The 22,474-nt window shown below is 37.3% G+C and overlaps 1 protein-coding gene across 1 annotated transcript in view; it reads left to right on the top strand.

The window, feature by feature from the left end:
* The window catches only part of CFAP54 (cilia and flagella associated protein 54), a 322,454-nt gene that overhangs the window by 117,748 nt on the left and 182,232 nt on the right, over positions 1 to 22,474 (top strand). The window contains exons 27-32 of the mRNA XM_066357258.1: positions 4,017 to 4,148; positions 6,346 to 6,460; positions 8,234 to 8,323; positions 8,998 to 9,124; positions 18,583 to 18,694; positions 19,045 to 19,142. Of these exons, the coding sequence (XP_066213355.1) occupies positions 4,017 to 4,148; positions 6,346 to 6,460; positions 8,234 to 8,323; positions 8,998 to 9,124; positions 18,583 to 18,694; positions 19,045 to 19,142 (674 nt within the window). The remainder of the gene's footprint in view (positions 1 to 4,016; positions 4,149 to 6,345; positions 6,461 to 8,233; positions 8,324 to 8,997; positions 9,125 to 18,582; positions 18,695 to 19,044; positions 19,143 to 22,474) is intronic.

The following is a 22,474-nucleotide window of genomic DNA, read 5'->3' as shown; positions in this document are numbered from 1 at the left end:
AAATTTTACTATAAGGCCACTTTAATAAAATATAGTGTTAACAGAGTAATGGGCAAATAGTGGAAGAGAATAGAGAATCCAGCAATAGCCAGACTCAGGTCTACAGAAGAACTTAACATATGACAAAAGTGGTATTTGGATTCATTGAGAAAATAAGAATTTATTATAGTAGTTTATTTAATAAAAGGTGCTGGTATAACTGACAGTTCATCTGAAAATAAACAAAGCCAGAGTTCTACCTCACACCATAAACAAAATAAAATTCCCAACAGATTCAAGGATGCATGGCCTTGAAGTCAGGGGAGACCTTTCTTAATAGGGCATAAAATTCAAAAGATAGAAAAAAAAGGAGATAGATTAAAATAAGAAGAAACATTGAAGCATTTCAAACCCTGAAGTGATATAGTGACATTTGCATTTCAGAAAAAAGAAATTATTCTGGTTGTGTCAACAGCTAATAATTAGAGGAGGATAAGACTTGAAGCAGGGAATGATTTAGAGAGTGCAAGATGATAAATTAAACTAGTGTGGGAAAGTAGGAGAACAGAAAAGATTCAAGAGATGTTGAGAGAGAATTGAGAACCTGGAAACCTATTGAGTATAAGGGGATGGAAGAGGGAGAGGGAAGAGTCAACAACAACCCAGCTATCCACCCTGGGCAGTGCGGTGGCTATAATGCTACATGTAGATGGGGAGGTAGGTATTCTGTGTGGGAAAAGGAGAAAAGCCCATGTTTTGAATACATTGAATTTTGGGGCCTAGATGACATCTCCAAAGGGGTGGCTATTATATGATTATATAATAGGCTTGGAGTTCAGAAGAGGCCAAATATGCATAAAGATAAAAGAGTCATTAGTATTCGGAGTCAACTGGAGCAACAGAAACAGATGAAACTGGGAACAGTGTGTAGAGCAAGATGGATAGAGGATTATTATGGATCCCAAGGGGGCACTTAGTCCAAGGAGCCACTCTTGCTTCCGCTAAGCAAGAGTTGGAGAGCCGATTAGTCCAAAGCTGTTTTGTCATTCTTAAACCCTTTCCAACCTTGAGAATTTTCCTGCTGCTGTTACTTCTGTCATCATCACATGGTGTAACTATTGAGAAAGCAAGGTCCCACACAATCCAAAGCACCCCCTTCTGTTTCTGCTGCTCAGTCACACATATTAATTAGTGTTATGCTAAGCTCAAAGTTCACCTTCCAAGGTTGTTTCCTTCAGAATACAGTATATTTATTTATCTGCTTGGATTTTTCTCCCTAAATCCTTCATCAATGAGTATTTCCAGAAGAGAGGTTACACTCTCTAGGACACTGGACAGCTACTCACTTCTGATTTAAATACTTAATGGTGGTTATTGCAGTGTTTCTTCCAGAACAAAGAAACTCCATTCCAAGGCAGCTGGTTGCTTGCAATTTGCCAATAGCAACTTCTGCTAAAAACCAACCAACCAGCCAGCCAGCCAGCCAGCCAACCAACCAACCAACCAACCACCCACCCACCCACCCAATTCTGCTTATCCTGGTGCTCTACACCATGTGTCTATTAATGGGGAGGAGCCAGGAGAGGGAAAGATTAAGGATATAGGAGAGGAGCAAGACCCCTGAGAAGGCAGGAGGCAATAGGATCTGAGCCCATGTGGGAGGGGTTAGTCTGGACAGGAGATTCACCTCTCCCCTTTAATAGGTGGAAAAACGGTTATAGTTACAGGTGAGTTCGTAGGTGGGTTTGTGGACTGGAGATAAGAGGTTTCCCTATATTTCTTCTGTGGAAATGAAGCAAGATCATTTGCTAAGAGTGAGCAGGTAAAGCATAAGGGAGGGCCTCAGAGATCTGAGTAGAAAGGGAGGTTTGAGTCCGCCCCTACGGAAAATGGGAGAGAGCGCTGACATAGAATGACCTGCATTTGGGGCCCAGTAGAGGCTGAAGTCCTTGAATTCGCAGACTTCCTTTCCCGGCCTCATGGAATGTTTCTCCTGTAGCACACAGCATCTTGGGGCTGGCTCCGCATTCCTCATTCCTTGATTTTCCCATCCACTTCCTTTTCACCCACTTAACAAAAGATATTGAGATCCAAGTGATGTTATTACACAGATGACCTTGAATGTTCTGGACATTTTTTTTTTAAAAGTAAAGTATATATTAATTTAAGAGTTTGCTATAGATTTATAGCAGGATTTTGCTGTTAAAGCGGATCTATCCCAAATTGATATGCTGAGAATTGTCATTCAGAAGCTTCCTCCAGCATGATCAGTAGTCCTAGAATCTCGGATTTCAGGTATTCATTTCATACAAACACATTTTTATATGGATTTTCTCTTATAAAGCCCAGTTAGTCAAATGGCTCTTTCTTTTTGCTGTTATGTTTAAAAAAATTGGTAATTTTTTCAGATGACTCAGTCTGTCTTCTATGAGCAACAGTAGTTTTTCTAAAAGTTTCCAGAATTGCAAATGAAGTGTCACTTCTGAGACACATCATCTTCAATATTTCATTATTTTTGCATTGTTAAAAAAGCATTATGCTAAACATTCAGCATAGTCTTTTTATTCTTGTTCATTTGGTATGTTAAGTAGAATTGGTTCTTTTTTTCTTTTGATTTGAAAAATTCTTTATCATTTAGTACTTTCTACGGGCATATTATAACAGGGGGAAGAGAGTACCTAGTATTCTATAAGCCACCTTTCTGTTTTCAAATAAACGAAACAATCTCCCTCTTGTATCAGTTTTATAATGAGTTGGACTGTTTTGCCTGGCATTCAAGGCCCTGCATGACTAACCCCATCGATCTTTTCAAACTTTATCTCGTATTCCTTCCCACCCTTTGTTCCACAGTCAGCATTAGTTTACCACTACTGTGCTGGTCCCACAGAAATATCTTCAGTTCTTAGCACCCTGGGTTCATTCACTTGGTCTAAGCTGTTTTAAGCATCTACTCACTTTTTTTTCCCCCAGTTACTTACTATATTCTTTCTTTGCATGGGAAGTAACAGTTGTTACTTATCATAAGTGGTAACTTATTCAACTTAATAGAATTCGCCTCCCTAAAACAAGTTCATATAAACTTATCTATACCCATAGAGAATTGCCTTATGGGATTCTCTTATGGGAACACAATGCAGATGTGTTTCCCTCACGTGACCCCTCACTATGGCAGGCTCTATGCAAATCAGATTGCTGGTCAGGAACATTATCTTGGAATTGATGCAAGAGCCCGGGCTTTAATGACCAGGTTACTGTAATAACCTTATGTCATGTTAATAAGGTGGGGAAGTGGCTCAGCTCTAGAAAAGCATGAAGTCCTGAAACCGTGATGAATGTCAGAAATGTATACTTGGCTCAATGTTTTGTAAACTTAAAGTACAAAGAGATGAGTAGAGAAACTTTGTGCTAGAGGTAGGTAAGAACCAAGCTAGAGAAGGTAAAAGAATAACAGTAACAGGGAATGTGGGTGACAGTGGTGGAGTGGGCCACTCCCCTTCTTGTGATTAGTATCTGCTTCCCGTGGGATTCATGGGGAATCTGCCCAAAACAGCTTAACTCTAGCTCAGTCCTGGTAAATAATTTACTGATATAAATACTCTCCCTCCTCTCACCTCCCACCCCACCATATACCATGAAGTTTGCAACTGTGCCATTTCACATAGAAAGCAACTCAGGACGAGGGGTGATGGTTACATGGCCTTTAAGAATAATTTTGCTTCAACATGGATCTTTTAAGTCTAGAAAGTGAAGAGTTCACTTACGGTACCAAAATGTATATGGCTATGTCCCAGAGATATGGGGTATTCATTATTGATGAGATTCTTGTTATTTGTTTTTTATTCAAAATAGTTGAATCATGCTGTTTTAATTCTAAGGAAATATGATCTGGAGGTAAGCTTCCACTTTCCTTAACAGAAACGGGGATTCTAAGAACTAAAACATTAATAGGGGCTTTTGAGTTTATGAAAGATGATGCAAAATGCTTGAGAATAGACAAGAGTTTCCAACAGAAATAATTAGTAAATGCTTTAAATTAGATTCTGCGTTCATGGAAGGAATATGACCTGGCAGTAATTATTATAAATTATGGAAAAAAGATGTTGGATATCACATCAGAGTGCAAATCTCTATTTGGTACTAATACTGACCAAGAAGAAACACAAGAGGAGGTAACTGGTTTTTGTTTCTCATCTCTAAGCTTGTATTTTATATAGCTGAGTCTTTAAAGAGGTCATGTATTACTAGTAAAAATGTTTAAAAAATTGATCAGTTTTTAATTCATTATATTTTCATAAAAGTAATAGTGAAGAGCTTCTTCTTTATTTCTTTTCATTTTTCTTTTGTGATAAAAAAAAATGAAAAAGAATCCATGCTAGGATACTGAAAAGTCCCAGGTCACCAGTACTGATCATCCATTAGGGGTCAACTGTGAGCTTCCTACACCCAGTTGGACATTGGATTAAAAGCTCTGTAAAGTCTCTCCCAAATTGAAGATTTCATTATTCTGGGTACATCACTGAATGCAGTAAATACATGTCAGAACTTTTCACTGTATTCAAAGTAGATTTTCAAAACTCATGGTCACACCTAAATTTCTTTTATATGAGACTGTTAGTGTTTGAGACTTTTTAGTATCTGCCTCCCAAACATGGGTCTTATAAAGCATGTTTTATTGCCTTTCCTAGAAGCTCTATGGATAAATGTTTTTGTGGATCACATTTGAACTATCGCCAGTTTGTCAGAAATTAGTTGAAGCCCCTGCAGAGACCGGGGTGGGGTACAGACTGTGTCCCCGAGCCTGTTCCAGTTGGGCCAGCTCCATTTCTAGATGCTAACTTTTCATATAAGCATCTGTTTGCCACAAAGAGCTTCAGCTATCAGCACTGATTTATTGGATGATTTTTTAGCCATAATACTTTTTTTTTGGAAGCTTCCTTTGTGTAGAGAAAGTTTTGATTAAGTTGGAGGCGATTTGAGGGCTTTTTTTTTTTAACCCAGTGTTCAGTCTCAGAGTCCCTCAGCCCGCCCCTTTGTATCAGGCAGACTTCAACAAAATTGTAGGACACGGCCCCAGGCCTCTCTCCTTGGAGCCACTAGTCTGGCAGAAGGTTGTCGTACTTCCTCCTGACTAAGCCTGTAGGGACTGAGAAACTAATTTTAAGAGGCAGAAATTATTATAACCACTCGAGGTCGCTTTAAGTCTAAAGAGGCTTAGGAGGTTTTCATTTTTGCTTTTGTTTTTGTTTGGAGAACAGGAGACATTAACCAGTTAGTTCTCAATGATGGTAGGGAGTCTGAGCACAGACCTACCAATTTTTAATCCACTAATTATTGATCCTGTTATGTTTCAATGAAAGGCAAAGCAGCCAAGGCAATTAACTTATTTGTAAAGAGGTTCCTTCTGGAAAAAAATAAAAAGGAAAAAAAAGTAATACATTTTGAGGGCATGCTGGAAATTTTTAGGATTTTTAGAAACATTCTCTCAACTACTTTCAGGAGAGTGTATGTGAATCTGGGTACTCATTAGGATGGGTGGAAGTACTGGGAGGAAAGGAGAGGGAAGAAAAGAAATATATTGGTCAACCTCCATTAAACATTGAGTACTATAACTATGTTTAGTTTGAACACAATGACTCCCTGGCCAGTTGGCTCAGTGGTAGAGTGTTGACCCAGCATGTAGATGTCCCTGGTTTGATTACTGGTCAGGGCACACAGGAGAAACGACCATCTGCTTCTTCACCCCACCCCCTCTCCTTTTCTCTCTCTGTCTCTTTGTCTTTCTCTTCCTCCCACAGCCATGGCTCAATAGGTTTGAGCACATTGGCCCTAGGTGCTGAGGATAGCTCCATAGAGCCTCCACCTCAGACACTAAAAAGCTTGGTTGCGAACATGGCTGCAGATGGGCAGAGCATCAACCCCGGACGGGGGTTGCTGGGTGGATCCTGTCAGGGCGCATGCAGGAGTCTATCTCCTCTTCCTCTCACTTGGAAAAGAAGTAAAAAAAAAAGGAACACAATGGACTGTTACTACTTTTTTATTGAATTTATTGGAGCAACATTGGTTAATAAAACTATCCAGGTTTCAAGTGTATAACTTTATAAACACCTCATTTGCATATGGCATTGTGTGCTCACCACCCAAAGTGAAGTCTTTTCTGCCACCATTTATCCCTCCTTTCCCCTCTTCCACTTCCCTCTTCTCCCTCCCTATTCCCACTTTTTCCCTCTGGCAATTATTAATTGTTTGGCCATGTAGATCATAGTTTTATTTATAAGCACAAAATCATAATTTTAAGAATGCCATTTGAAAATAACAATTGCTGAAACATGTTGAAGGTACATTCTGAAATTTAACCAATGTTTCTAGGACTTATCTAAGAAGCCTTCCAAGACTAAGAAGCCACAGCAGATATTGTCACCTGAAAAATTAAATGAACAGCTGGTCTTGTTGGAGAAGCACCTTCTCAAACTGACAAAGCAATGTAGTCATTTTGTTCTTTCTGTATACTTCTATTGTATTCTATTATATATTTTTTAAATAAGAAAATATTCATTAGAAGGATTGAGAAGAGATTAGCTTTGGCAATCCCTTTAAGGTTTACACAGTACTTTTGTATTATGCCAATAATCCTAATAATACTCTGTTAATAAGGGATTGCTAACTGCTTTTTATAGATGTGACTCATAGAGATTAAGCGATTTATTTAGGACTGCAGAGCTGGCTTGGATTTTAGCTTAAATATCCTGATTCTAAAGCCGGGAATTTCAACCTTCACACTATTGCCAATTTGGGCCAGGTAATTCTTTGTTGTGAGGGCTGTCCTAGGCATTGTGGATGTTGAGCAGAACTTGGACCTCTAGCCATAGATACATAGCACACCATTCCCCAGCCGTGACAAGCCGCTGGGAGGCAACTGTTGCCAAATGTGTTGGGAGGGAGGGTGCAAAATTGAGCATCATGCCCTAATGGCACAGATGTCACTGAGAAATAGAAAGGGATAGCATGAGCATGTTAATGTGGGAGTGATTTGAACCACAGTCTACTCAAGTGTAAGATTAGTTTAATTTCAGGTCAATGTACGAGATAGTAATATGTTAACAATGATTGGAATTTTGGAATTTGCAAATTGGAAATCCGCTTAAGAAATTGATTTAGTTCCTGGTGATGATAAATATTATCACATTTTTTAAAAAGCCAGGTACTTCAGATCTAGAACAAGAAAGTACCTAAATATCTTTTAAGCAGGAGGTTGCCCTTTTGGCTCCTTGTTTTATTGGTGACTGACTATACTTGTGGAATTCTGTGAGGCTATCTCACCTCTCTTACTGGGTGTCTCAATTATATCTGGGAGGTTGTAGTGTTTCGGAATTCCCTGACATGGACCTCTCTGTTTCATCATTCTCCATGTCTGTTACAAACTGAATTTATGAATTGAACCCAATGCTCTTATTCACATAATCAGTAATCAGAGTTTTGTGAAAGCTGTAGTTGTCTGGTTCCATATAAAAAATGTAATTCCTTAAAATGTGAAGTGTTCTAAAAATGTGAATTATTTCTTTTCATATTATATTAAAAAAGAAAACCCCTCTTATTTCACCAGTAAGTGCAGTGTAATGCTACTAATTTTTCTAACTAATCAGTAAATTCAATAACAAAACAATAATAAAAATATTAGTTTTATATAGCGCTTCCTGCATGCCAGAAACTACTGTGTGTTTTATACATATTAAAACTCATATAATCCCTATATAATGATTATATTAAGAAGGTATTATTATTCTTCCCATTTTAAAGATAAGGAAACTGAGGCACAGGAAACCTAGGTGCCTTTCCAAGGTCTCATAACCAGAAAGTGTCTGGGTTAGAATCTGAACCCAGGCAGTCTTGCTACAGTGGCTTTGCTCTTCATTTTTCCATGCTTTACTATCTTTTAGTGATAAGATTGGTAGGTTTCTGCATCTGGGATTTGCTGATATATGACACCTGTTCAATAGAGAGACTCCTGTCTTGGAAATCCTACCTATTTGGTAGCAGACTCCTAGGCTCTTAGGGGGAAAAATAATTGAGGTTACTGGATTTTTAAAAATGTCTAAAATATGATATAATTGATACTTTTAATCCACGTAATTTAAAAAGAATACTTGGGTATTTTCCCAGTTGTTTTTTTTTTCATCTTTTCCAAAACATTTTTCTACTTGGTTATTGATGTTAAACAGAACCTACAACTTATCATTATTACTATTTTTAACTTTAGATTTTACATCTGAACTCTCAGGAGCAGAGGACCCTATATTTCTTTACCCTATAGTTTTAAATTGGTCAGTCAAAAGTGCTGTGAAAGAAGGTAGGTGACCGACATGCACATGCGCCGTTCACTTGACTTACTATTGAAGATCAGTTATTCTGTGGATATTGTTTACTACTTGAATGTTTAACCTGTTGCAGGCAGAAGATTTTGGGTTCTTTATTCATTCAGAATAATGTAGACTTGATTGAAAAGTAATGAAAGAGACCTAAATAGCTACCTGATTTAAAGTTTGGGAAGGCAGAATGTTGATGGTGGCTTATTTGGGTAATAAATGATGTTACTATGTAACTTACAAAAGCTAGGAATTGTAATATATATTAGTGACCTTTAAATTCTCTATGAAGAAATAGCAACATTATTATTTAACTAAGAATACAAAAAGATAATAATTAGGACAACTAGTTATTCTGATAATTGTTAGCAATTTTTTTCTAACTAATCATAGGTGAGTGGCAACTTTTATAAAATCTTTCCTAATACTGAGATATTTGGGAAATAAATGAAATATAGATTGTAAAAGATTTGGGGATTTTTAGAAAAACAGTAGTTCTTGCCACATTTATTCTTACATATTTTAAAAAAGTAACAAATCTAAAATATAGGTTAATAAACTTGCCAGTTAGAACAAAATAACTATTAGTAAAAGTAACCTTTCAGCACCAATAACTAAGTATATTGATAACTATAAGTGAACTTCCTTGTTTTTACAGTTATGAAATTTAAGCAGAGACCTAGATTCCTGGAATTTTTTACTCAAGTTATGCTAAAATGTATGAATGATGAAAAATTTAACCTTATGTTGGAGATAACAAATCCTGTGTGTGACTTCTTGAAAAGGTACTTATAATATCTGTTTTATTGCTGCTAACAGCTTTAGAAAATGAGTAACATTGTCACATAAAATGTCATATCAGGTGGATGAAAAAGTATGTAAGATACAGACAGTTAAAACAGCCACCTGGGAGATAGTGAGGATTTGTGTCTCTGTGTGTACATTAGTAAGTGCACATAATATTATTTATATAACTGAACTAAGGAATAACATTAGAGCATATTTATATTTGCAGCAGGAAATAAATTAGGCCTTTTTGCTACAGAGTCAAGATGGATGATAACATCTCTGGGCCATCAGCATCTCACACATAAGCTCCTGAGTCAGTTTTGATCACTAACCATAGTCTTCTAATTTCTCTACTGTAGCAAGCAGAGCCATCCCTCGGGGTTTCATTTGTGTATGTGAATGGGGAGTTCCTCAAATAGAAATAATGAAACTTAAAGCTATTCCTCTTGTTCTATAAGCCCGAGTGATTCTCTTTGCCCTCAAATGTAATTGTAATGTTTCATGCCAGTTTTGAGAGATACCAAATGAACCTAACTTTTGTTCTGATACCTGGGTTTTACTTTCACCACTGTGCCTCATTTTAGTAATAGGAAATATCAATAACATAAGGTCAATTTAAAACATGGCAGCAGAAGAGAAACATTATCATAAAAACATGTAGGAAAGTAGTCTTCCTAAAATAGGCACTTCTATTATTGGAACAAACACTTGGGCTATATGTGCTTAATATTTTTGAAAGATAAAGAGGAACTAGCAGATCATGGTAATAAGAGAATTGGTCAGAATTAGAAAGTTCCATTAAATAAATTAAAAAATAGCCAAAATTAGATGTTTAGAAGTTGTAAATAACATTCTTGATACCAAAGAAAATTAGAATATAGCATCAGTGTGCAGTGAAGTTTGGAGGGCTGACCATGGTGGTCCAATTTAAGCAAACTGGGTAATCTGAAAGAGGAAAACAGAATGAGTCAGGGTAAAGCCAGCAGCCAAGGCCACCATCACAGCTGCCTGGCCCATGCAAGTTCACATTTGATTCGGACAGACGGTAATGAAACAACAGAGCCAAGAACTGGTGGGCCATTACCTTTAATCCTACCTTGCACCTGGTGGGCAAGAAATACACACAGTGGGAAAACACTTCCCTTTCCATTCAGGGCTCCCAAAGCCACTGACTCATCCAAGTTTCCTAGAATCAAAGGTTCTACCTCACCAGCCTTATTCACCTCTGTTCCCCATCTCCTTCTCTTTGCACAAACTCTGCACAAACTGGCTTCTCCTTCAGCACTCTACCATCTTGGCTGTTTCTCCTCTCCTCCACGTGGCCTTTCTCTGCTCTCCTCTCTAATGCTAATCTCAGGAACCGAGAGAGAGCAAACTCCTGGTCTGCCCATTTTATAGTGTAGAAATCAAAACCTTTAATTTAATATATAAACAGGGAAGTCTCTGATACAAAGTCACTTAGGGTGGGAAAGGCTTAGTCTTAAAGCTAAGGCTTAGGGTATAATGATGCTGCCTGCTTATAGCCTGTCCCCCACACCCAATGCAAACTATAAACAAGCAAACCTATATAACATATTTATAAACTTATTTGAATAACAGTCAGGCTTAGAAACATTGACCAGTGGTAAAGTAAAAGACCCGAGGTTGAAAATTGAGCAGTATAAATGAGTTCAAACCAAAGGTAATAATTTCAATTCAAAGGCTGAGCAGATGTTTTAGAATGCTCTTGTCCAAGTCAGGGAGTATAGTGGAGGGGCAGATGCAACACCTTGATTTCTGCTTTGATAGTACTATGTCTTCTTTTGTGTTCATATGCTTAACATAGTTCTATACAAAACAATTTTCTTATACTGTAACAGACACATATGCAGCTGTATTTTCTTCCAACTCTTATGATTTTATGATTTACATTTAATGTTTTAATCCATATGGAATTTATTTTAGTGCGGGGACTTGAATTAAACTTTAGTATTTTTTCCCTTAAAACAATTTTTTTAATCAATTGTCCTGTTAACATGTAAAGAATGTTAATTTTTTGGCCTTGGCCAGTTGGCTCAGTGGTAGAGCGTTGGCCTGGCGTGCAGAAATCCCGGGTTCGATTCCCGGCCAGGGCACACAGGAGAAGCGCCCATCTGCTTCTCCACCCCTCCCCCTCTCCTTCTTCTCTGTCTCTCTCTTCCCCTCCCGCAGTGAGGCTCCATTGGAGCAAAGATGGCCCGGGCACTGGGGATGGCTCCTTGGCCTCTGCCCCAGGCGCTAGAGTGGCTCTGGTCGCGACAGAGTGACGCCCCAGAGGGGCAGAGCATCGCCCCCTGGTGGGCAAAGTGTCGCCCCCTGGTGGGCGTGCCGGGTGGATCCCGGTCGGGCGCATGCAGGAGTCTGTCTGACTGTCTCTCCTCGTTTCCAGCTTCAGAAAAATACAAAAAAAAAAAAGAATGTTAAGTTTTTTAGTTCTCAGTGCTACCTTTTCACATTCAAAGTGGGCGATTCTGCCAATAATGCTTATAAATTATAGTGAGGATATTTCATGAACCTTCATGATCAACAGAACAAAAAGTCAAAGGAAATAGAGATAATGGCTGAAAAAAACAAGGCTAATTTGATAGAAACATAATAATATAGAGTTTAACATGCGACTTTAAAAAAGAAAGAGAAAGGACATAGAAAATGGACCTATAGTGTATTATAATTAAGATTAATTTAATATATATAATCAGTTGAAACTCAACACCATTTAAAGCAGTTATTAAATTTTTAAAAATATGCAAGCTAAAAAATAAAGTTCAGTAGATCACCCAGACTAAAATTTGTAAGGACCACATTCTATCTTTTTTAAAATTTTTATTTAGACAATTAATTTTAATGGGGTGACATCGATCATTTAGAGTACATAGATTCAGAGAAAACATATCCAGATCATTTTGACATTTGATTATGTTGTATACCCATCACCCAAAGTGAAATTGTCCTCCATCACCTTTATTTGGTTTTCTTTATGTCCCTCCACTCCCCCACCCCCTCCCTTTCTTCTCTCCCTTTCCCTCCCCCGGTAACCACTGCACTCTTATCCATGTCCATGAGTCTTAATTTTATAGGACCACATTCTCTTAAAGTACAATAAAACTGTAAGTTTAGAACAAAATAAATTATTAGCATATACAATTATTGACTGAAAAAAAGAATCTAACTAAAGGTATGGAGCCTTTTAAAAATAACGATAATGAGCCCTGGCTGGTTGGCTTGGAGAGCATCAGAGCATCAGCCCAGCATGTGGAAGTCATGGGTTTGATTCTCAGCTTAGGCACACAGGAGAAGTGCCCAGCTGCTTCTTCCCCCTTCCCCCTCTACTTTCTCTCTGTCTCTCTCTTCCCCTCCTATAGCCAAGGCTCCATTGGAGCAAAGCTGGCCCAGGCACTGAGGATGGCTACATGGCTGCCCCAGGCACTAGAATGGCTCCTGTTGCAATGGAACAATGCCCCAGATGGGCAGAGCATCGCCCCTTAGTTGGCTGCTGATTGGATCCTGGTCGGGCACATGTGGGAGTCTGTCTGCCTCCTCGCATCTCACTTCAGAAAAATACAAAATAAATAAATAAATAATAATAACAATAATGAGAATGTAGGCAATATCAAATATCCTCAAAGCAACAGTTGAGAGAAAATTTTTAGCTTTAGAAACTTTTATTACTAAACAGGAAAAATAAAATTACATGAACTTTAATTTACAAAGTTAGAAAAATAAAATAAATCTAAGAAAGAAAAAGGAAAATAAAAATTGAAATCAATTATAAGTTGTTTTTTTTAATTTAATTTAATTTATTTTTTATTTTTTAATTTTATTTATTTATTTTTTTGCATTCTTCTGAAGCTGGAAATGGGGAGAGACAGTCAGACAGACTCCCGCATGCGCCCGACCGGGATCCACCCGGCATGCCCACCAGGGGCCACGCTCTGCCCACCAGGGGGCGATGCCCTGCCCCTCCGGGGCGTCGCTCTGTCACGACCAGAGCCACTCTAGTGCCTGGGGCAGAGGCCAAGGAGCCATCCCCAGCACCCGGGCCATCTTTGCTCCAATGGAGCCTCGGCTGCCGGAGGGGAAGAGAGAGACAGAGAGGAAGGAGGGGGTGGGGGTGGAGAAGCAAATGGGCGCTTCCCCCATGTGCCCTGACCGGGAATCGAACCCGGGTCCCCCGCACGCCAGGCCGACGCTCCACCTCTGAGTCAACCGGCCAGGGCCATAAGTTGGTTTTAAACTAGTTCAATAGAAAAGTGCTAGAGCTGATTTTCTGAAGATATAAATAAATTAGGTAAATTTGTTGCTGGTATAATAAGAAAAAAACAAAATACAACTAATTCAAGAGAAAATAATTATACATTTGAAGAGGTTAAACAAACATTAGATAACAGTATATACAATTTAATATGAATAAATTAAAAAATCTAATTGAAAGGGGTGATAATCTGGAAATATTTTACTTAGAAGAATTGACTAAAGCTCTATAAAATTGGATAGCTCAGATTTTTTAAGGCTAGTTTTTACGTATTTGAAAGAAACGAATAATTTTTGTTTTATGTAAAGTTACTTCAGAACATTGGTATAAAGTCTCCTAAATTTATCACAGCAGGCTCTGGTAATAGCTTTATAACAAGATAATAAATAATAGAAAATTATGGGTTGGTCTTACTAGCAGTATATAGAAGCAAAAATCCAAAATAAGATACTAGCTTCTAAATTCAGCAGTGAAAATAGAAATTATATTCTCAATATAAATAAATGACAAGGAAATCTACAAATATAATTATCACTGATAGTTGAATCTTTAATAGATGCTAAAATATCATGTAAAATTCAGCAATCATTCCTGGTAAATTAGGATTAGAAGAATATTTTCTGTTAAAATAAGCTCTACAATAAGGAAAACTATTATTTCTTCTACCACTTAACATTGTTTTGAAAGTTCTTGCCAATGCATTAAAATAATAAATAGAAATTACAAGCTTCCAGTCAAGATGGGCAAGGTAGGTAAATGTGTAACACTCATCTCCCACAACCACATCAAAATTACAACTAAACTGCAGAACAACCACCATTCAGAACCACCTGAAATCTAGCTGAATGTACGTACGTCCTACAACTAAGGATTTAAAGACATCATTGGTAGTAGGGGCAGAGACTCAGAATGGACTTGTCTCACACCTACGTGTGGCAGATAAAAATTGGAAGGAACATCTTGGCTTCAGAAGTTCCCCTAAAGAATGGGGGTCCCAGCCCCACACCTGGCCCCCCAGTTCAGGGTTCCAGAGCCAGGAAGACAAGTCCCCATCACTTCTAGCTGTAAAAGCCAGTAGGGGATATGGCTGGGTGAGACAGAGTGCTGCTGGAGTTCCAGGCAGTTCCTCTTAAAGGGCCTGTGCACTGACTAACTTGGACTTACTCCCTCTTGCTCCAGCACTGGGTCAGCACCTCAAGAGGCATTGAATTATCTGACAAGAGCTAGAGGGGCAGCTTTCTGACAAACGAAAGTGCGGGCAGAGGTCATTGTTCTTTTTCTGAGCCCTCCCAGCACACCAAACTTGCAGGCCACTCAAAGTGTTTCCAGTGATTTTTCCATATGAATAGCCTGTCTTGGCTCATACTTCAGACTTTCCTAAAATCTCTCAAACAAGCAGCAACTTACCTCAGCATCCCGTACTTTTGCTAAGTGGCCCGGCACTAGCAGCAGCTGGCCTTGGTTCGCAGCTTGGCCTTGCCCAAGCCCAGTAAAATTAGCAGCCATCTGCAGATCTCTTTGTAGCTCATGCCCAGAGTCTCCAGGCAGAACACAGGCAGCAACTGACCTTGGCCTGCACCTCCTGACAAACACCAGAGCTAGGATAGCTTCAGATCATGTTGAAGCACTACTTAACCACCTCCACAAGTGACATACTCAGCAGGCACCAGACCCCACTGAAGTTTAAGTCCAGCCTCATGAGGGACGGGCGCCCTGCACAGCTGATCCTCCACTGTGGTTTGTGGGACCCTACAGAAAACCTACTACGTGAGGCCACTTTACCAAACTTGAGAGACATAGCAGCTCTACCTAATACATAGAAATAAACACTGGGAGGCTGCCAAAACAAGGAGACAAAGAACCATTTTCCAAATGAAAGAACAGAAAAATACACCAGAAAAATAACTAAACAAAATGGAGACAATCTACTACATGCAGAGTTCAAAACACTGGTTATAAGGATGCTCAATGAATGTAGTGAGAACTTCAATAGCATAAAAAAGGACATAGAAACCATAAAATAGAACCAGTAAGAAATGAAGTATACACTAACTGAAATGGAGAATAAGTTATAGGAAATTGACAGTAGAGTAGATAAAGCTAAGAATTAAATCAGCAATTTAGAATATAGTGAAGCATAAAATACCCAATTAGAACAACAAAAAGAATAAAGAATCCAAAAAACGAGGATAGTGTAAGGAGCCTCTGGGACAACTTTAAGCATAATAACATTTGCATCATGGAGGTGCTGAAAGGAAGAAAGAGTGAGCAAGAAATTGAAAACCTGTTTGAAAAAATGACAGAAAACCTTCCTAACCTGATGAAAGAATTAGATATACAAGTCCAGTAAGTGTAGAGTCCCAAACAACATGAACCCAAGGAGAACCACACCAAGACACATAATTAAAATATAAAAGCCCTGGCCAGTTGGGTTAGTGGTAGAGCATTGGCCGGGCATGTGGATGTCCCAGGTTTGATTCCTGGTCAGGGCACACAGGAGAAGCGACCATCTGCTTCTACACCCCTCTCCCTTCTCTTTCTTTCTCTCTCTCCCTCCTGCAGCCATGGGAGCAAGTTGGTTGGAGCAAGTTGGCCCTGGGCACTGAAGATGGCTCCATGGCCTCACCTCAGGTGCTAAAATAGCTTGGATGCCAAGCAACAGAACAATGGCCACAAATGGGCAGAGCATTACCCCATAGGGGGCTTGCTGGGTGGATTCTGTTTAGGGCACATGTGGGAGTCTGTCTCTCTGCCTCCCTGCTTCTCACTTAAGAAAATAAAAATTAAAATGCAAAAGGTTAAAGACAAAGAGAGAATCTTAAAAATCACCAAGAAAAGCAGTTAGTTACCTACAAGGGAGCTCCCATCAGACTATCAGTTTATTTTTCAACAGAAATTTTGCAGGACAAAAAGTATTGGCAAGAAATATTCAAAGTGATGAAAAGTAAGGACCTATAGCCAAGATTATTCTACCCAGCAAAGCAATCATTTAGAATTGAAAGACAGATAAAGAGCTTCTCAGACAAGAAAAAGCTAAAGGAGTTTATCACCACCAAACCAGTATTACATAAAATGTTAATGTTATAGGGTCTTCCTTGAAAAATAAGAATAAGATAAAAAATATGAACACTAAAATGGTGATGAATTACATACCTGTAAACAATTGAATCTAAAAAACAAAATAAATGAACTAGCAGAACAAAAGAAATAAAAATTATGATTAAAATTTGATTATCATATAATAGAGTCTCAAAAATGTTTGTCAAATGAATTTCACAATAAAGTCCTCTGAAAGTAAAGATAAAATGATTGGTATTTTTAAATAATTATTTTTTAGCTTAATAATTTAATTAACTGAAAACTATCAACTATCAGAACTAATAGTAGGATTCCACAGAATGTCTAGATGCAAAATTGCAATAGAAACAGTACAATAGAAAAATTATCCCATTTCTATGAAGCACAAGATTAAATTTATTAGGAGTTGTGAGAGAACTTAGGTTCATATAAAGAAGACCAAACATCCTTACTAAGAAATAGTAAAAACGACTTGAATAAATAGAGAAACATGGCATATTACTCAGGGGGGTGATGGAATATTGTCAAGATTTGTTACCTTCAAATTAATTTATAAGTTCAATGCAATTCCAATCAGATTAAGTTATATGGAATGGGTTAGGATAATAAAATATTTGAAAAATTAGAAAGAGTAAAAGAAATTTGTATTATCAGATAAAATATAAAATGTTTTTGAAATAATAAGCAGACAGCTGTTGGGACTCAATGCTTTTAGTCAGAAACATGTACTAATATAAATAATAAAATAAGAAATAAACTGAAATTAAAGTTCAATAATGTTGACCACACAGAAATTAAAAAAATACTATTTCTTTTACAACACAACATAAATAGAAAGTAGTCAGAACTAGGAGGAAGCATCCTATGAAGAAGTTGAACTGTGAAGGAGTCTAATTTATTCAGTAGATCAAAGTTCTGCTGAGTATGGAGGAGAATGTTGAGAGGATTGGGAAGATGGTTTCTCAGGTATGCATTCATGACCTCCTCGCATTTCCATCTTTTTCTGGAATACAGCAACCAAGTCAAGCATTCTGGTGGCGTAAGATAAGGAGGAAGTAAGGAAGAGACCAAACTAATTGGAAAAGAGCAGACAACCAGTCTCAGGTTGCCTGTTGCAGTGGATGGATCTCCAAATCCTTAATAGTCACTGGTCCAACCTTCCTAGTTTAGGAAGACAAAACATTTGCCAAAATGAATACTGACTAACTGGGAGATTCCTGGAATTGCTGCCGCTGGGCTGTAGTTCCAGCCAACCACAGGATGCTCATCATCATCAAAATTGAAGCAGGAGGCCAACCACCAGGGGGGCCAAGATGAATTTGTAACTGTAACTCCTGGAATTAGCTATCCAGACTCACCCAGTCATTCTATTAGCCTTGCATTGATGGGACCCTACATTTTATTCAATTTGGCTTTGGATCCTGTTTATCATGTTATAACAGGGTAATGCTGTACTTACCAAAGGAAATACAAATTTTGGGAAATACATAAATTTCAGGAAAATAAGTAATAAGTTTCAAAAGAAGATGGGATGAAAGACTTTATAGTATTTGGAAAGTGGGCCAAATTGTCACAAGGGGTTCATGACAGATTAAAAAACAAGGTTGAGAACCCCTACAGGTGATTGGGGGAAGGCAAAAAGTTTAGTAGTCATCTAAAATACGAAGCCTTTGTAGGTACCCAGAAGGTGATAGTGGCCGGAAACTTGAACATGATGGAACCAAATAGACTAAAATCTGTTGGAAGTAAGGTAGCTTGTCTATAGTCACTCTTATGTAGTTTTAGTTTTATGGTGATGTTTTCAGATTTTATTTTTGGTCCAATTCTATTTTTTTCTTTTTTTTTTTCATTTCTATTTTTTCTACATCACACATCAACTCTAATCAAATTTTATGGAACAGTTTACATTTTGCTCTTTTGAGAGGCCAACTATTCCTTGATGACCAGGTATATTATCACAGTCTAATTTATGCATGGAACACAAACAATTTTAGATAGTCTTCTTGCATAATTTTACTGACAACATTCATTAAAGATTTATTACTTTGAGGTAGTTTTGCAAATTCTTGCAGATTCTTTTAACTGACTTTGTCTTTTTTGCATTAGGAGAAATGAGTCCCTACTTGGAGTAAAAAAAAATAAATATAAGGACAATATATTGGATACAAAGGAATCTAAACCTGTGAAGTTCAAAGCTGCAATAATGGAGATGGGAAAAGTAAGTTTCATATGAGTTACGAATTTTAAGTTAATGAAATGAAGAGTTTATGTATCTATAGATGATTACATTATGATTTATTATAACATTAAACAGAAGGAAATGCTAACAAGCATAAATTTATAATTATATAATATGTTATAGTAATTCTTAAGTACTTAAGTATGGATGTTTTTATAATGATATTTTTTGTCTATAGGAGTACTTTGTTACTTTTAATAATAATTTTAATTGAGAGGTGTAAAGAAATCACTGTATTTTAATGTCAAGAGATTAGCATGAGTAAGTTATAGTATTGTATTCAAAATTTAATTTTAGTTTGTAACATTTTTGTTTTCTCCTGTATTAAGGCCACAGATATACCCAGAAAAAAAAAGAAAAAAAAGGGAACTCTAAGAGAATTTTTGTCCAGAAATCTATCTATTTCTGAAATGACAGAACATGAAAGGTATTGATTATTTAATTAGATCAGTAAACATGTACTTGAGGGTTATTATGTGTTGGGCATTAATTTGGGCTTTAGGAATATACTGGTTAACTAGACAGATAAGATCACTGCCCTTAAGGAGCTTAATACTAATGAAAGTAGTGCACTAAACAAGTAAACATACATGTAAACAATACAATTTACAATTGTCATAAATTTTGTAATAATAAACTAACAGGTTGATATGCTATAGAAAAGCGGTTTTCAACCGGTATGTCACGGCACACTGGTGTGCTGCAAGAGATTTTAAAATATGTGAGGGCATGGTTTTTAGTTAGAGGCACTGACCTCTTTTCCCATAGATTGTCCAACCAAAAAATGACAATGGCCAGCACTTCTATAGCCATCTAATGCGAATGAATAAAATTTATATCTATTTTTTTTGTCAGATCGGCAAAAAATATATTTTTTGTTGTGCTGCAGAATTTTAGTAGTTAGTTTATGTGTGCCATGAGATGAAATGGTTGAAAATAGCTGCTATAGAGTAAGTGGCCTGGGGTGGAGGTGAAGGCAGCAGTAGTTTAGATAGGAGAGTGGTCAGGAGACTGAATTGATAAATTACTTTTTATTATTGGTGGACCTAATGTTCTTGTTGATAAAAGTTAAAGCATAAAACTTACCATGGCAAAGCGTTTAGCTTCTATTTTTATGAGGATGCTTTTATGATTCTTATACATTCTTTGTATATTTTCATAATGTAATGTCTTTCTTTACCTGTTTATTGATTTTGATCTTAATATGCAACTATAGATTTTTTTTTTTTTTTGCTTTACTTTAGTTGTTTATTGTGTGCTTGTCATATGTGCCCTGACTGGGCAAGGCCAGGGTTTCAAACCGGCAACTTCAGCATTTTAGGTTGACGCTATATCCACTGTGCTACAACAGGCCAGGTGATTTAAAAAAAAATTTTTTTTTTAAATTTTTATTGATTGATTTTTTTTAATCTTATTTTTTTAATTTTAATGCAGTGACATTGACAAATCAGGGTACATATGTTCCAAGAAAACATCTCCAGATTATTTTGACCTTTGATTATGCTGCATACCCCTCACTCAAAGTCAAATCATCCTCTGTCACCTTCTATCTGGTTTTCTTTGTGCCCCTACCCTCCTCCCACTCCTTCCCTCTCCTTCCTCGCCCCTTCCTCACCCCTCCACCCCACGCCCTGTTACCATCACATTCTTGTCCATGTCTCTAAGTCTCATTTTTATGTCCCATCTATGCATTGGTTCATATAGTTCTTAGTTTTTTTCTAATTTACTTATTTCACTCCGCATAATGTTATCAAGGTCCATCCATGTTATTGTAAATGATCCAATGTCATCATTTCTTATGGCTGAGTAGTATTCCATAGTATATATGTACCAAAGCTTTTTAATCCACTCGTCCTCTGACGGACACTTGGGCTGTTTCCAGATCTTTGCTATTGTGAACAATGCTGCTATAAACATGGGGGTGCATTTCTCCTTCTGGAACCATTCTATGGTGTCCTTGGGGTATATTCCTAAAAGTGGGATGGCTGGGTCAAAAGGCAGTTCGATTTTCAATTTTTTGAGGAATCTCCATACTGTTTTCCACAGAGGCTGCACCAGTCTGCATTCCCACCAGCAATGCAGGAGGGTTCCCTTTTCTCCACATCCTCGCCAGCACTTATTCTGTGTTGTTTTGTTGATGAGCGCCATTCTGAACGGTGTGAGGTGATATCTCATTGTGGTTTTAATTTGCATTTCTCTAATGATTAATGATGTTGAGCATTTTTTCATATGCCTATTGGCCATCTGTATATCCTCTTTGGAGAAGTGTCTATTCATTTCTTTTGCCCATTTTTTGATTAGATTGTTTGTCTTTCTGATGTTGAGATTTACAAGTTCTTTATAAATTTTGGTTATTAACCCCTTATCAGACATACTGTCAAATATGTTCTCCCATTGTGTAGTTTGTCTTTTTATTCTGTTCTTATTGTCTTTGGCCATGCAAAAGCTTTTTAATTTGATATAGTCCCATTTGTTTATCCTGTCTTTTATTTGACTTGTCCGTGGAGATAAATCAGCAAATATATCGCTGCGAGAGATGTCAGAGAGCTTACTGCCTATGTTTTCTTCTAAGATGCTTATGGTTTCACGCCTTACATATAAGTCTTTTATCTATTTTGAGTTTATTTTTGTGAATGGTGTAAGTTGGTGGTCTAGTTTCATTTTTTTGCAGGTTGTTGTCCAATTTTCCCAACACCATTTGTTGAAGAGGCTGTCTTTACTCCATTGTATTTCCTTACCTCCTTTGTCAAGTATCAGTTATCCATAGAGCTGTGGGTTTATTTCTGGGTTCTCTGTTCTGTTCCATTGATCTATGTGCCTGTTCTTATGCCAGTACCAGGCTGTTTTGAGTACAATGGCCTTGTAGTATAGCTTAATATCAGGAACTGTGATACCTCCCCCTTTATTCTTCTTTTTTAAGATTGCTGAGGCTATTCGTGTTCTCTTTTGGTTCCATATAAATTTTTGGAATATGTGATCTAAATCTTTAAAGTATGTCACTGGTATTTTAATTGGTATTGCATTGAATTTATAAATTACTTTGGGTAATATAGACATTTTAATGATGTTTATTCTTCTTAACCATGAGCATGGTATATGCTTCCACTTGTTTGTATCTTCCTTGATTTCTTTTATCAATGTTTTATAATTTTCTGAGTACAAGTCTTTAGTCTCCTTGGTTAAATGTACTCCTAGGTACTTTATTTTTTGGTTGCAATGATGAAGGGGATTGTTTTCTTAATTTCTATTTCTGATTGTTCATTGTTGGTGTATAAAAATGCCTCTGATTTCTGAGTATTAATTTTATATCCTGCCACCTTGCTGAATTCATTTATCAGGTCCAGTAGTTTTTTGACTGAGACTTTAGGGTTTTCTATATACAGTATCATATCATCTGCAAATAATGATAGCTTTACTTCTTCTTTTCCAACTTGAATGCCTTGTATTTCTTCTTCTTGTCTGATTGCTGTGGCTAGGACTTCCAGGACTATGTTGAATAAGAGTGGTGAAAGGGGGCACCCCTGCCTTGTTCCTGATCTTAAGGGGATTGCTTTTAATTTTTGCCCATTGAGTATGATGTTGGCTGTGGGTTTCTCATAGATGGCCTTTATCATATTGAGGTATGTTCCCTGTATTCCCACTTTGCTGAGAGTTTTGATCATGAATGGGTGCTGGATTTTATTAAATGCTTTTTCTGCATCTATTGAAACTATCATGTGGTTTTTCTCCTTCCTTTCATTTATGTGATGAATAACATTG

Source organism: Saccopteryx leptura, chromosome 1 (genome assembly GCF_036850995.1).
Source record: "Saccopteryx leptura isolate mSacLep1 chromosome 1, mSacLep1_pri_phased_curated, whole genome shotgun sequence".
Lineage (NCBI taxonomy): Eukaryota > Metazoa > Chordata > Mammalia > Chiroptera > Emballonuridae > Saccopteryx > Saccopteryx leptura.
This window is presented reverse-complemented; position numbering and strand designations above follow the sequence as displayed.